This window comes from Gymnoscopelus braueri (genome assembly GCF_963280865.1).
Source record: "Gymnoscopelus braueri genome assembly, chromosome: 1".
Taxonomy (NCBI): Eukaryota; Metazoa; Chordata; class Actinopteri; order Myctophiformes; family Myctophidae; genus Gymnoscopelus; species Gymnoscopelus braueri.
Window position 1 is genome coordinate 2,385,287 of NC_137603.1, and position 15,376 is coordinate 2,400,662.

The 15,376-nt window shown below is 41.0% G+C and overlaps 2 protein-coding genes across 2 annotated transcripts in view; both read left to right on the forward strand.

The window, feature by feature from the left end:
• The window catches only part of LOC308077925 (uncharacterized protein), a gene marked incomplete at both ends in the record, with an annotated part of 36,368 nt that extends 29,459 nt beyond the window's left edge, over positions 1 to 6,909 (forward strand). The window contains 5 exons of the mRNA XM_080418933.1: positions 551 to 872; positions 2,739 to 2,907; positions 3,199 to 3,357; positions 3,523 to 6,333; positions 6,903 to 6,909. Coding sequence (XP_080275059.1) covers positions 551 to 872; positions 2,739 to 2,907; positions 3,199 to 3,357; positions 3,523 to 6,333; positions 6,903 to 6,909 — 3,468 coding nt within the window. The remainder of the gene's footprint in view (positions 1 to 550; positions 873 to 2,738; positions 2,908 to 3,198; positions 3,358 to 3,522; positions 6,334 to 6,902) is intronic.
• The window catches only part of LOC308082111 (SH3 and multiple ankyrin repeat domains protein 2-like), a 163,292-nt gene that overhangs the window by 79,907 nt on the left and 68,009 nt on the right, over positions 1 to 15,376 (forward strand).

A 15,376-nucleotide genomic window follows, 5' to 3' on the forward strand; every position in this document is an offset into this window, starting at 1 on the left:
GTTAGGCCATGTTGTGTAGGTCCTTTTCGTTCAGTTTCGTTCCCATCAAGTGGCCCTAAATAATCTCTGCTTCTTAAAAAAGATCTATTGGTAGTAAGTAAGAAAAAAAATTACCGACATCTGATCCGGCGCAGTATTTTTATAATCAGTGTTTAAAAGTCGGTACTATTTTCTTAGCAGCGTCGTAATACTTTCAAAGGGGTGGTGCGGTTTTTGGCACGTGATTCCCGTTACAACCAATGGGGTCGCCTCTTCCGCATCACAATTTCCTGCAACAACAACTGCCATGGCAACCTTAACGTCGAGCAGCGAGGACTCCGAGGAAAAGCAACCAAAACAAAGAAAATATCATTCAAAATCACGTAAAAAGGACTCTAAACGATGCTATATGCATTCTATGTCTGTCCAGAGGGAAGATGTCGTCCGGGATTTTACACAGATAAGGTGGGATACCTACAGAAACAGCATCAAGCGGTGGCTTCCTCTGCAGGGTGAGAGTAAAGAAGTTGCAGAAACTTATAAGCATTGTGTCGATGTGCCTTTTGACCAGCATCCCGAGGACGCTGGGTTTCACCTATCGTGCTACAATCGATTTATAGACAAAAAGCGTTTTGTAGCGGCTGAAAAATGCGCCACACAGACTTTGGAAGTTCCAGATGCAGACACGGGTCAGTCAGGCAGCATCAGCGCCGACGGAGCCACATCTGAAACCCCCCGAAAGAAACTGAGGTCCAGGACAGGTTTGCCCGTAGCTTCTGCTGGCCCTGTCCTTCCAGCGCTATGCATTATTTGTAAAAAAGTGGACAAGTACATCACTGTGGCAGGCAAACGCACGAAGGATCAACTCTCAAAAGCAGAAACGTTGACTGCAGGTAAGAGACACACACACGCAGAACTGTTGTTTAATGTTTATAACGTGGATAACAATGATTTCGCGGGACTCTCCGGACCCCTTGGTGGTCCTTGGACCCCCGCGATGTAATCACGGGGGTCCCGTTGCCCCCCCCCCCCACACACTTATGATTATATGGGTACATTATATATTTTGGGACTATATGTAGGCCTATCATTATTACATCTGAGGTGTTCTTTTATTTGATGGGCTGTGTTTGAGTCCAAGGCTGGGGGGAGTAATTCACACCTTTTGTTTAAGAAAAAATGTGTTGGTTCTTTTGTTCAGATCAAAGATGTTGACATTAAATGTCAACATCTTCACACATAAATTTTATGTGTGAATTCCTGACTGGGCAGGAACTGTTGACTATGTAACATGTAGTGGTATTTTTTGGGAAGGATATGTGCAGATAGAGAGACAAAAGCAGTGGTGTAAAAAGTACTCACATTTGTTACTAAGTAAAAGTATCAATAATGCAGTATGAGTATTGCTATGAAAATGTACTTAACGTACCAAAAGTAGAAAGTACTCAATAAGCAGAATGTCCCATTTCACAGGTTTCAAAGGTATAAAATGTATACAAATATTTAGAAAATTGCAGATCGACAAGCTCACAACGTTGTGAGCTTGTAGATCGGCTATTTTCAAATGGCCAAAGTTTAAATAGTGCTAAAGTGTTTAATGTATGTTTTGTAATTTTAATCCAACTAGCATAAAATACGTGTAGTGAAGCAAAAAGGACAATAATTGACTCTGAGATGTTGTGGAGTGAAGCAAAAGTACTGAAAATTGGAAATACTCCAGTAAAGTAAAAGTACCTTAAAAGTGTACTGAATTACAGTACTTAAGTAAATGTAATTAGTTACTTTACACCTCTGCAAAAAAGGCTGAGGTCTTGTGATGAAGCAAATTTATATTATGATATTACAGTGGTTCTCAACCAGTGGTCCGGGGACCACCAGTGGTCCTTGAAGGGATTCCAGGTGGTCCCCAGCTAAATGATGGAGAGTTGGTAACCAAATGCATCCTTATAGATCTTTAACCCGTGACAGTGTAAAATGTTATAGGTTTTTCAAGAGTAAATTTACTGTTAAAAATCTGCATTACTTAATGTACAAGAAGTATAGACAATTAGAGAATGTTGAAGGTTTGTTATTTTGATCGTCTGCCTGTTATCTCTCCTATTGGTACCAACATCAATACAGCATATAATTGTGGACAAAATGTCATCCAACAATAACAAAATATTCTAATTATTGTGGGTCTGACAGTCTAAATCTCATCAAATGGTGGTCCGTGGCTCAAATGCTGAATAAATAATGGACCTTGATATGTAAGGGGATGAAAACCACTGTTATATTATACTGCTTAGCATTGATTAGTCTGTTGCTATAGCTTGTGAGAGCTAAGAGCAGGACCTACTAAAACAATAGCTGCTGATAAGGCTGGAATGCAAGGGGTTCAGGTCGGCAGGTCACAGCTGCCAGCAGTCAGTGGCCCTTTAGTTTTATGGCTCTGCAGGGGAGAGGTTTTAGCAGTACTAACATGTATTTACCTTCCCATGGAAAAAAATATAATACATACATACATTAACACCACACATAGTCTTTTGTAATGATGGCAATACAAATCTGTAAAAGACACATTTACATTTATTTCCTCACTGTGTTATTTACAGCCCCCCCCCCCCCCCCCCCTCAACACACACACACACACACACACACACACACACACACACACACACACACACACACACACACACACACACACACACACACACACACACACACACACACACACACACACACACAGAGATCATTAACGTGTACTTTTTTGTTTAAAGGCCGGTTGATGAAGGCTGCTGAGCTGAAGGAAGACTTTACCATCCTTCGGCATATTAAGGACAAAGACTGTGTGGCCCTTGAGGTGCGTTACCACAGGATCTGTTACAAAGACTACTGCAGGTTCTTGACGAGGTCTACAGCAACAAGTACTGCAACCACAGACGAAGTGTGAGTTATTACATTGCATTATCAATTTGCTCACATTGCACATTTTTAAAGTAAGGCATTGACCAACAACATATAGTCTGCATTTTGTCTGTCTTTAGATACAATCTTGACAGCACAACTCTTTGCACTTGTTAAGTATTTGTGTGTGTGTGTGTGTGTGTGTGTGTGTGTGTGTGTGTGTGTGTGTGTGTGTGTGTGTGTGTGTGTGTGTGTGTGTGTGTGTGTGTGTGTGTGTGTGTGTGTGTGTGTGTGTGTGTGTGTGTGTGTGTGTGTGTGTGTGTGTGTGTTCAGAAAAGAACCATCCTTTACTGACAGCTACAAGATCTTCTGTGAGAGGGTCATCCGACAGAGGCTTATAGTGAACCAGGACGTGCTGAAGATGAACCAGCTGCGAACGATGTTTGTCAACACTGTGAAGGAGCATGAGGATCGTGATGCTTCAGACTACAGGTACAGTGACTCAAATACCATGTGTGTGTTTGACATTCTTGGTAACAAAACAAAAATCTTCATGCTGAAAAGTTTCATTTTTATTTATTTATCCAACAAAAAAGGCTATGAGAGTATGTTTAAACAAAATTGGTTCATTTGTATACTTGTGTTTTTATGTTGCAGGCAGGACAAATTGAAGAGGAGGTTGACCTGTGATTTCCCCCAGCTTGTTTTTCACAAACCTGCCAAGCGCAACGTCACAGAACTGGTTTATGTTGAGACTTTGGCAGCAGATAAACTGATAGATAGGCTACCTCAGCCATCAGGTACAGAAACAACAACCGAGTCACAGTCCACTGAGGTAAGCCAAGCTGAAAGTGACAGTGAACACATGGCTAGTACAACACCTGGACATACAACTGAGGAGAACACAAGGACACTGTATAGTGCAGGATTGCTTTTGAAGAGGCTTCTATGTGACTCTCCTGGTATGACATGCCCGTGGCCTCCCACAGCAGAGGATTTCAATGTGTCTGAAGCAAAATCTGTTGTGCCAGTTGAACTATACAATCTAATTGCCTGGATTATAGGTGCAACAGAGGAACCAACACTAGCCTGTTATGTTGATATTCCTGATGATGTGAACCTAAAAGTGTTATCCATTTGTCAAGACATTGTGTATCTTGGTTCTAAAGGTCGCAAGCAGACACCAAAGTCATTGTGCCTTGGTCTAACTGTTCGCCATTTAACAGGTTCATCCAATGTTCTGTCACTACTGAGTAGATTAGGACATTGTGCTTCATGGAGCACAGTTGTCAGTTTAGACACTAGCCTAGCTGAACTACAACTAGTAGAGTACGGAGACAAAATCCCAAAGGGCTTCTCAAAGAAGGCACCTACAATACTGGTGTGGGACAATATTGATTTTGGGGAGGAGACACTGTCAGGTCGTGGAACTACTCACCATACTAATGGCATTATGCTGCAAAGTTCTGTCACAGAAACTGTGTCAAAAACAGACAGACAGCCACTAAAGAAGGCAGTTTACTCATTCAAAGCACCTCCTAGCTTCCCTATAGAACACTACCAACAGTCTAAAAGACACGGGCCACAGAACTTGTTTCACCATGAAAGTGTTCCATTGCAGACGGAAACATACAAGTTGAACACTGTGTCTGCTGCCAAAACTGAACTAGCATATGTTTTAGTGAAGTACACAGATGCTGAAGCATGCACAATCCCAAGCTGGACAGGTTTCCATACAATGCTTCAAAGTGATGCGACTCTGCAAAAGTCAGCTCTGTATTATCTTCCGGTCATTGAGGCTTCACCGACAGAGATGTCAACAGTTAACACTATTCTGAAGCGAAGTGTTGAAGTTGCTGATCAGCTAGAGCTGGACCATGTAGTGTTAGTTTTTGACCAAGCTATATATGCCAAAGCTCAGCAAATCCGCTGGAAAGATGCTGACCTGACAAAGCGTGTAGTGATTAGACTAGGTGAGTTTCATACATGCATGTCCTTCCTAGGCATTTTAGGAAAAAGGTTTGGTGATGCAGGACTGCAAGACATTCTCATTGAGTCAGAAGTTGTTGCCCAAGGATCCATCAATGGTGTCATCAGTGGTCATCAATACAACCGCAGCATGAGGGCACACAAACTTATGTATGAGAGTCTGCAACGTGCCAGATTTAGCACATTTCTAGACTCTGTGACACCAGAGGAGAGAGATGAGTGCATGGATGTCATCAGAGAGATCAAAGATGCATTCCCAGACAGAACAATGGATGTTTTGAGTGCAAACGAGAAATTTGACAAAATGTGTTCAAAGTATGCAGTCTTTGTGGAAAAGAGTAGTGCAGAAAACCCAACGTTTGCCTTCTGGAGTTCATACATTGACATGGTGCAAATACTCCTTCTGTTTTTGAGAGCAACACGTGAATCAGACTGGCAGCTTCACCTATCAACAGTGCGCTTGATGATGGCATGGTTTTTTGCTTATGATCGTGTGAACTATGCTAGGTATTTACCTCCATACTGGCTGGAAATGGTCAATTTGCCTCTCACACATCCTTCTTGTCACAAAGACCTCAGTGTAAAAGGCCAGTGGACAGTCCAACGTCAAAGTGCCCATGGATTTGCATCAATTGCTTGTGACCAGGCTATTGAGCAAACATGCAACAGAGATTCCAAGACAAAGGGTGGCTGGATAGGGATAACACAGAATCGGGATGCAGTGTCTCGCTGGATATTGTCACAACATGAAAGAGCTGCCATAGCTAGACAATGTGAGTCAATGGCTGGTAAATCTCCTGAAACACGGAGACGAAAAGATCTAGACCGCACACGGATTCAGGCCGATGAAAAGGCTGTGACCAGAATAAGTTCCACCTTAGATTCCATGCTGAACCCATTTGACATACACCAAGATGGCATTGTTTGTCTTAGCTCAGGGACGGTAGCAGCTGAAGAAATCCAGAAGGATTTGCTTGCAGCACATGAAAAGGGGGAAAAAGCTGTCAAAGATTTTATGGACCAAAGACTGTTATCAAAATCCGTTGACATATTCGCCCCCATCAAGGCACAAAAACTGAAGACATTCAGCGACCAGGCAAAGACAAAGAAGAAATCTGCAGCAGGCAAAGATGTGATTCTGCGAGCCGACAAGAAACTGTTCTCCAGACTACTCATTATTGGTCAAAGTAGAAAGATAGACCTGAGGGAAATTCTGTCATACTCCTTGGGAACCGTTTCCTATCCTTTAGCCAGTACTGATGGGTCACTAGCTAAAACAGACAAATCAGCCCTGATGACTCTATTGGAGAACAAAGGTGGAGACTGCTTAGTTCAAGGAGTTCCGTCAAATGGAGCTATTCTCTTTGATGGCATGGCAGTCATTCAAGCCATTCATTCAAAACCAGCTACCTTTGGAGAGTTTGCTGACAACTTGCTACAGTATGTGGTCAAGCTAGCTCTGAAGCACAAGTGTACACGGTTAGACTTTGTCATTGACCAGTATCCCAAAATTAGTATAAAAAACCTAGAGCGGTCACGTAGAGCTGGGGGCGGTACGCAACAGGTGCAAATCTATGGACGGGATCAGAAGGCACCTACACAATGGAAAAAGTTTCTATCAGATGGAACTAACAAAGCAGCACTGGCAGAATTCCTCTATGTTGCTTGGCGAGATGCTGACCTCACCATTTTGGGCACAGACTTAAGCTTGTACATAGCACATGGAGAACTGTGTCACTGTGTTACTGTTAAAGACGGTTCACAAACTATCAGTGCTGTTCAAGAACTGACATGTGATCATGAGGAATGTGACACTCGGGTGTTTTTACACGCACAGCATGCTGCACAAGGACATCAAACTGTAGTCATCAAAAGCCCTGATACTGACGTGGCAGTGATTGCTGTAAGTCTGCAGAGAGATTTACAGTGTAGCTTGTATTTTTTCACAGGTGTAGGCAACAGAACGAGGATCATTGATGTGGCTAAGGTGTCAGCAGCTCTTGGCACCAGTGTTTGTTCAGCACTCATTGGTATCCATACCTTCTCAGGTTGTGACTCGACCAGCGCCTTTCATGGCAAGGGCAAAAGGAAGACATTTTCTCTTGCTTGTCTGAAAGAAGAATACCTGACTGGGTTCACACATCTGGGCAGCAGTTTCAATCTTGACCAGTCTACCTTTAACACACTTAGCAAATATGTGTGCCACCTGTATGGCCAGTCATCGGCCAAAAACGTAAACGATGCAAGATACAAATCATTCTGCATGGCATCGTCAGCTTTGCCAGAACTGTCCATTCCCCCAACAAGTGACGCCCTGTACCAACACTGCAGAAGGGCAAACTACCAAGCAGCAGTAATGAGACATTGTCTGACTGGTATAATGTGTGCCCCTTCACCCATTGGCAATGGATGGCACATTGAGGATGGGGAGTTAACAGTGACATGGATGACTACAAATCCTGCCCCTGATAGCGTGTTGCAGGTAGTCCACTGTAGTTGCAAGACTAGCAAATGTGTAACTGAAAGATGTTCCTGTAAGTCTGCAAGACTACCTTGTACGGATTTGTGTCGGTGCCAGAACTGTGAAAATGTTTCAAAGGAAACAGAAGAAAGAGCTGTATCCGATGATGACTCTGATGACAGTGATAGGGATGATTAAGATACGCACAATGTGCTCCTTATTTTTTATTATTATTTTCAACAACATGTTCAAGAATTGCTACACTGTCATTTTAACCCATTTAAATGTAATGCATACATGTTCCAAAAAATACTTTAAAATGGCTGTATTTTATTTTTTTCACAGCATAGCCTTAAATGTACTTGCACTGCCAAAAGAATGACTTGCACTGCCAAAAAAATAACTTTTTGTTGCGCCGAAGTGAAATTGTTTTATTGTGATGCATTTGTTTTGGTATTCTCATATTTTGTGTGTTTTTGGAGGGGGGGGGGGCGGAGTTGATGTACATATGACAGATGCTGTGACACACTGTGCTACTTTAATAAATGTTTTATACCATTATGTTGTAATAATTCTGACCTTTAGTGCATTTATTTTAGTCTTGTCCATTTATGGTATTCTTCAAATTTAGGGGGTCATGGTAGCATTTTGATTGATTTTCAGCCATTTTGGGCCAAGGTGTGCTGCTTCTTTTTCTAGCTTTCATTACACAGTAGGTTGGGACATTTTTTATGTATAAAACATAAGCTTTTAGGTAAATGTGTATGTTCCCTTGTGCTGGGTTCCAATCACTTCAGTAGAAGCGTTTTCTTTAACTTTGCTACATTTCGTGATCTAAATTCAAATATGAGTATACTAAGGCACCAATACTTGTTTCAGGTGTTAGGTACATATATTTATGACATTTGAGAAAGATTTTTTGTTGCCAAAAACAATAACACATTTTACAAGCAAAAACAGCAGCACAAGATTTTCGTTTTTTGGTTATTCACTTTTATATACATTTCTGGCTTGTGAAAAAATACTGCAGGATTTTGTGCGGAGGTATTTTAACCCAAAGTCCACAAGGGTATTGTCTATGCAAAAATGCATTGAAAAAGTAGACCCAAGTCGTGGGAACGAAATTCATTTTCTAGGCACTTTTTGGTGGGTCACAACACGGCCTATGTATAGTTGTTGCCCTAATAAAGGGACAGTGCAACAATTGAGGAGTTGGAGTGGACCTGTCCTAGTTTTTTATGAGAGAGGGGGGGTGGAATAGTTTTTTGGAGAGAGTTGTTGTATACTGTATACGCATTGCAGGTGTCGTATGGTCCAAAGTGGAACAGTGGAATAGGAAGAAAATGTCTTGATAAAACTCTTGTCCAGAACTAAAAGCCTTTAGAATAGTGGCTAAAATCCACTGTTTGTGTTTGAAAACAGGCTCATTTTTAGACATGGGGTCCTGCTCCGCTCCGTCTGTTAACTGACACACCGATGACCTGTGTGTGTGTGTGTGTGTGTGTGTGTGTGTGTGTGTGTGTGTGTGTGTGTGTGTGTGTGTGTGTGTGTGTGTGTGTGTGTGTGTGTGTGTGTGTGTGTGTGTGTGTGTGTGTGTGTGTGTGTGTGTGTGTGTGTGTGTGTGTGTGCATATAGCCTATATGTTGTGTCATCCTCAGGTTGATAGTCAGCCTGCATGATTCATAACAGACTAGATTATTCTAACTAGAGCTGTGAGTCATCAGTACCAACCATACCTCCTCTCTCTGTCTCTCCTCTCTCTGTCTCTCATTTCTCCTCCTCTCTCTCTCTCCTCTTTCTTTCTCTCCTCTCTCTGTCTCTCCTTTCTCCTCCTCTCTCTGTCTCTCCTCTTTCTTTCTCTCCTCTCTCTGTCTCTCCTCTTTCTTTCTCTCCTCTTTCTGTCTCTCCTTTCTCCTCCTCTCTCTGTCTCTCCTTTCTCCTCCTCTCTCTGTCTCTCCTTTCTCCTCCTCTCTCTGTCTCTCCTCTTTCTTTCTCTCCTCTTTCTGTCTCTCCTCTCTCCTCCTCTCTCTGTCTCTCCTCTCTCTGTCTCTCCTCTTTCTGTCTCTCCTCTCTCTGTCTCTCCTAAGCCCATAAGCCTGGATGCCTAGTGCTGCCGTGGTTCTCAAAGTGTGGTCCGGGGACCCCCAGGGTTCCTTGAGGAGGTTCCACCCTAACCTTAACCCTAATAAATGATTGATATAAATGAGTTGTGAACCAAATGGACCCTTACGGGTCGCAGTGTGAGGCGTTGTGAGCTTGTAGTTCGGCTATTTTCACAATGTTTATCTGTGGAACTGAGTCAAACTAAATGTAATGCCTACAATTCCAAGTGCTTGTCAGGGTGGGGGGTCCCCAGTTCAAATATGATTTTTTGGGCGTTCACAGCCTGAAAAGTCTGGGAACCCTTGATCTACAGCAGACCTGTTGATGGGGATGAGGTTCCTGTCTGCTGTGGTCAGCTCCCTGGTCTAGACCATGTTGAGAGAGAGGTTGTTGTGCCTACTGTAGACACCACTGTGTCTGGATGTTGACCTCTCTCCTGTAGACACCACTGTGTCTGGATGATGACCTCTCTCCTGTAGACACCACTGTGTCTGGATGATGACCTCTCTCCTGTAGACACCACTGTGTCTGGATGTTGACCTCTCTCCTGTAGACACCACTGTGTCTGGTTGTTGACCTCTCTCCTGTAGACACCACTGTGTCTGGATGTTGACCTCTCTCCTGTAGACACCACTGTGTCTGGATGTTGACCTCTCTCCTGTAGACACCACTGTGTCTGGTTGTTGACCTCTCTCCTGTAGACACCACTTTGTCTGGTTGTTGACCTCTCTCCTGTAGACACCACTGTGTCTGGATGTTGACCTCTCTCCTGTAGACACCACTGTGTCTGGTTGTTGACCTCTCTCCTGTAGACACCACTGTGTCTAGATGTTGACCTCTCTCCTGTAGGCACCACTGTGTCTGGATGTTGACCTCTCTCCTGTAGACACCACTGTGTCTGGATGTTGACCTCTCTCCTGTAGGCCAGTCTCACCATTGTGGTGTCAGTGATCAGGCTAGTCATCGCTCTTGTGTCATCTGAGGTCAGAAGAAATAACGCTCTATGCAAGCAGATGGGTTTTTGCCGAACTTTACACTTGATTGTATTACCTTAAAGACGGGGTGCCGAGATTTTCAGTGATCCCCCCCCCCCTAAAACATATTATACCAGGAGGAACAGTTTTTTCAAAAAAGTGTACAGAAATTGTTAAAATTATGTTTTTATGTGGACACGCCTCCAGTCCATTAAGTATACCTGGTTCTCACCTTAGCACCTCCTCCACCACCTTAGCGCCACCCACCTGTCCTAGTCCCTCCTCCTCCTCATGCCCACACCTGTTGTGTTATGATAATGAGGGGGAGGGTATGTTTTTACTATGTCACTAAAGGGCTGTTTTTCTATTGGCACGTTTGACCCTCAAGGTTTCAGCCTCCAGGAAGAAACTCCAAATAGTCAGAGAAGACATAAAACACCATAAAAACACCACCAGGGGGCTTAATGAAGTTCTATCAACCTCATAGACACATGAAAAACAGAAAAAGTGCAAAACCATGGCACCACCTCTTTAACAAACATCGTCATAAATACTATATGCTTCCATTCGCTAGTTTAAAGTCTTCTTTCAATCACCATGACATGTGTTTTGGTAAATTATGGTCCCATTTATTTTAAATAAATGGGACCATAATTGATGAAGTAAGTAGTTGATGATAAAGTGGGGTACGCTGTAGGAGGGGCGTGGCTACCTTGTGATGCTTTGATTGACAAGCTACACAACCAATAGCATTTATTCCCCACCCCTGCTCGAGGTGTCCCAACCAATAGCGTTCATTTCCGAGTGCACCGGATATAGAGAGATGGCGGATTTGAAATCGTTGAAAAATGGGCATCATTTACGGTCTGTAGAGTCTATGGGCGTAACGTTGTCCATACCTTTTTACCGTCTATGGTGGCCACGCAGTTCATGGACGTATACGGGTAGTAAAGGAGCAGTGGTGGAAAGTAACTAAGTACATTTACTTAAGTACTGTACTTAAGTACAATTTGTAGGTATTTGTACTTTACTTGAGTATTTCCAATTTCCAATACTTTTACTTCTACTCCACTACATCTCAGAGGCAAATATTGTACTTTTACTCCACTACAATTATTTGAAAACTAGTTACTAGTTACTTTTAAGACATAAATTATGATATTATGAAACATACATTAACTACTTTAGACCTATTTTATACATAGGCTATTTGAAAATAGCCGATCTACAAGCTCACAACGCGTCGCATCGCGACACGTTGTGAGCTTGTAGATCTGCTATTTTCAAACATTTTGGTACTTTTACTTTTGGTACTTTAAGTACATTTTGTTACCGATACTTTTATACTTTTACTCAAGTAAATTTTGAATTCCGGACTTTTACTTGTAATGGAGTACTTCTATATTGCAGTAATGATACTTTTACTTAAGTAAAACATGGAAAAGGAGGGGGCCGTCGACTCCACTTTAAGTGTACAGTCTGGGGTTTGAGTCCCAGAGGTTTCTGAGCTCGGTGCCAAAGTCTGGAGGGAACTGTCACGTTGAAAGCTGAGCTGTGGTCCATGAACGCTACGGAGACGAGTGTGGGCTACTAGGGCTGTCAGTTCTCCTCTATAATCCCATTCAAATTTCAATGCTTTATTATTTTTTATATTCGAATATTTTCGAATATGTTATATAATTTATAATAAAAAAAATATATATATTTTTTTTTTTAAACGTAACTTTTTAAAACGTAACTTTCTCTGTTACTGTGACGTTTATAGGGAGAAACATGATGAAAGCATTTGTTTTCGCATTGGTAGGTCAGGGAAAAAAAGAAGAAAAAAAAGGCAATTTTAGCATTCGAATATTATAATTTTTTTTCACATTCGAATTATTTTCGAATAGTGAAATTCGTTCTGACAGCCCTATTGGCTACGTATGGCGTCGTCCGTGAATCTGCAGTCTCATCACGCCTCGGGGCACCTCTGTGTCTTTGGTGTTTTATTGTGTTTGGGTAGTGGTGGAAAGTAACTAAGTACATTTACGTAAGTACTGTACTTAAAGGTAGGGTAAGTGATATTTTTTGGTTAAAACAAAAAGTATTTTGTTAAAAGGTTAAAACACTATATTCTGATAGTAATCATTGCTATAGAGTGTTTTTTCAGTAACAGCTCTTTAATAAACAGAAAATACATTTTTCGGTAGGTGTCAAAATCTCAGCCAATCAGGAGAAAGTACCCATTTTTAAGCTTAATTTGTATAGTGTTCCAGTTCAAATTTTGTCTGCTCATTTCTTAGTGTCATCACTTCCAATTTCACTTGTTTAATCTGTATCCTGATTGAGTTCTCTGTCCTGGTTGGATAAAATTGGAAATGAAACTGAAACTGAAACGAAAATGCATTTTCTGTTTAATAAAGAGGTGGAGAGACAAGGAGACTCCTAATACTGAACAAACACTCTATAGCAATGAGTACTATCAGAATATAGAGCTATTTAACAATTATTTACAAAACGCAAATCACGTAAAAAAGTTTAAAAAAATGGTATTTACTTCAGAATTTCCCATTTCCAATACTTTTACTTCTACTCCACTACATCTCGGATCCAAATATTGTACTTTTACTCTACATTTATTTGAAAACTTTAGTTACTAGTTACTTTGTAGATTTGTAATATTATTACAAAACATACACTACCCTTTTTTTATATACATTTCGGCCATTTGAAAATAGCCGATCTACAATGCTCACAATGCGTCGCAATTCTGCATAATGATTACTTTTACTACTGTAAGTACATTTTGAATTCCGGACTTTTACTTGTAACGGAGTATTGCAGTATTGATACTTTTACTTTAGTCAAAACAATACTTTTTCCACCACTGAGTTTGGGTAGCATTTGGAGGAGAATGTGTTTTAATGGGGTTCCAGCTTGCTTGAGGCAAGTTTCCAATGAAGGGTTTTGGTGCTCAACAGTACGATACAGTAAATAGTTAGTAAAACGTTTTTCAGCTAATACAAGCACTTCAAATAGACTACCTGAAGTAATATAAGACACATGAGCGCTCATTAAGTCTGCACATTTATTGCAGGGGGTTGACTGATTGATGTTGTATCATTTATTCTTCATTTGTTCTATATCGTTGCTGCCAGGAGGAAACCTTGTATGTCCAAATGTGACCAAATTTGACTGGGAGACAGTCATCTAGCATTTTTTCATTTTCATTTCTTCATGTCATATGAAAGCAGGGAATCATAGCAAAATAATGATATATTGGTTAATAAGATTGAGTGAATCGTTTTGAAACTGCAGCTTATAGAACTGAAGTCAAGTTAAAACTCTTCAGTAGAGAAAAGACCAGTTGAATGGATCTCATTCAAAGATAGTAAACAGGGCTATCAATCCCATCATGCAGCGGGATTTACATATTCTTTGTTTAAATGGGTTAGGGCAAAGATTGTTAATTTAGGAAGATACACATTCTCCATTGGAGCCACTAGAGGCGAAGTAGTACACAAATCCTACAAATGGTCTCCTAAGTAGGCGTGGTTTGCTTCTCCCCCGACCATCCCACCACCCTCCCCCTCCCCTCTCCCTGGCTGACAACATCATATGGATGTGTATTTGTGTATTTTCTTCATTAAAGAAAATAAATGCTTTACATGTTTGAAAGTAAACTGTTATTGGAAAAGATGCTTTTTATTTTTTTCTTATTATGCTAGATGTGCTCCTGTTTCTGCTCAACATTGTAACAGGTCCTTTTATTTATAAGGTATATATTTTACCACTATAGACTATAATGTGTTTAGCATGAATGTTATGTTTAGCAAAATGTCATGATTCCCAAATCGTACCCCATCAACCAAGACAGTTTATGGAAAATTATATTATTGAGCATTGGAACAAAAAATGTATTTAATTTTTTGAAATGTCCATAATGATTTCACGTAGGCCTACTACATCACATATAGAATCTCAGTTTATCAGTTTTTAGAACATCTTATGGGGACAGAGCATAGAGTTAAAATCTAATATAATAATAAAATATAATATAAGGGACAGAGCCCTCTATGTCTCGTCCGTCAGACTGCAGATGGACTCTTCAGATATCTTCCCAAATCTTGCGAGAGTGTGTTGCTGGGATAGAGAAAAGTCGATAACAAAGTTGATTTTCTCCTAATTTGTGTCACAAAAAAAATGGCATTTTAGAATGAAAATCGTGCATATTTTGTGTCTTGTGACGATCGGGTCCAATATTTAGTTCAGTGACCATGGAGCTAAAGAATGGTTCAGAAGCTGTGTTCACGTTTAGTCTTCCATTGGAATCATTAGACTCCAACTTGCTTCCTGTCTCCTAAAAAGGTGTCCACCTACGTCACGCAGAAACGGGAAGTAAACCGGAGAATGCGATTCTTGCTATTTTCCTCTTGGGTTAGGGTTAGCTGGCTCTCTTTGTTATGTATGCTCTATGAGACCAAGCATTTGCCACTGCCCCCTGCTGGAACCGGCTGGTTCCAGTGACCAGGAGGACTTAACAAAGATACCTTTTCACAACAGTTTTAACAAAATATGATTGTTTATACATCTTTATTTGACATTTACATTAGACACAAGACACAAGCCAACAGACTTTCAAAACGATCGGGTAGAAATAGTGGATTTTACCGCAATTTTGTGATGTTTGGATGGAAACTGAGGATTTGGTTAGCAATGCTAGCAAATGCTAGCTCTAACCTTATATTCTAATGCATGTTTATGCATTTATTTCATATTTACATGTCGATTCAAGCTCTGAATTTTCTGTCAGACATACTCTGGTATGTGAAGAATCTAACTGGGCTATAAACTCATTTTGTGTCAAAAAGAAAAAAAGTTTTTCTCCTTGCCTGAACAATGGGCACCAGCGAAATGACTGTCCAGTCAAAAAGGGTCACAAATGTCCTGCCATTAAAAAGTAATTTGTCATGTTACAGGATTACCTAGTGAGAAAAGTAACTTG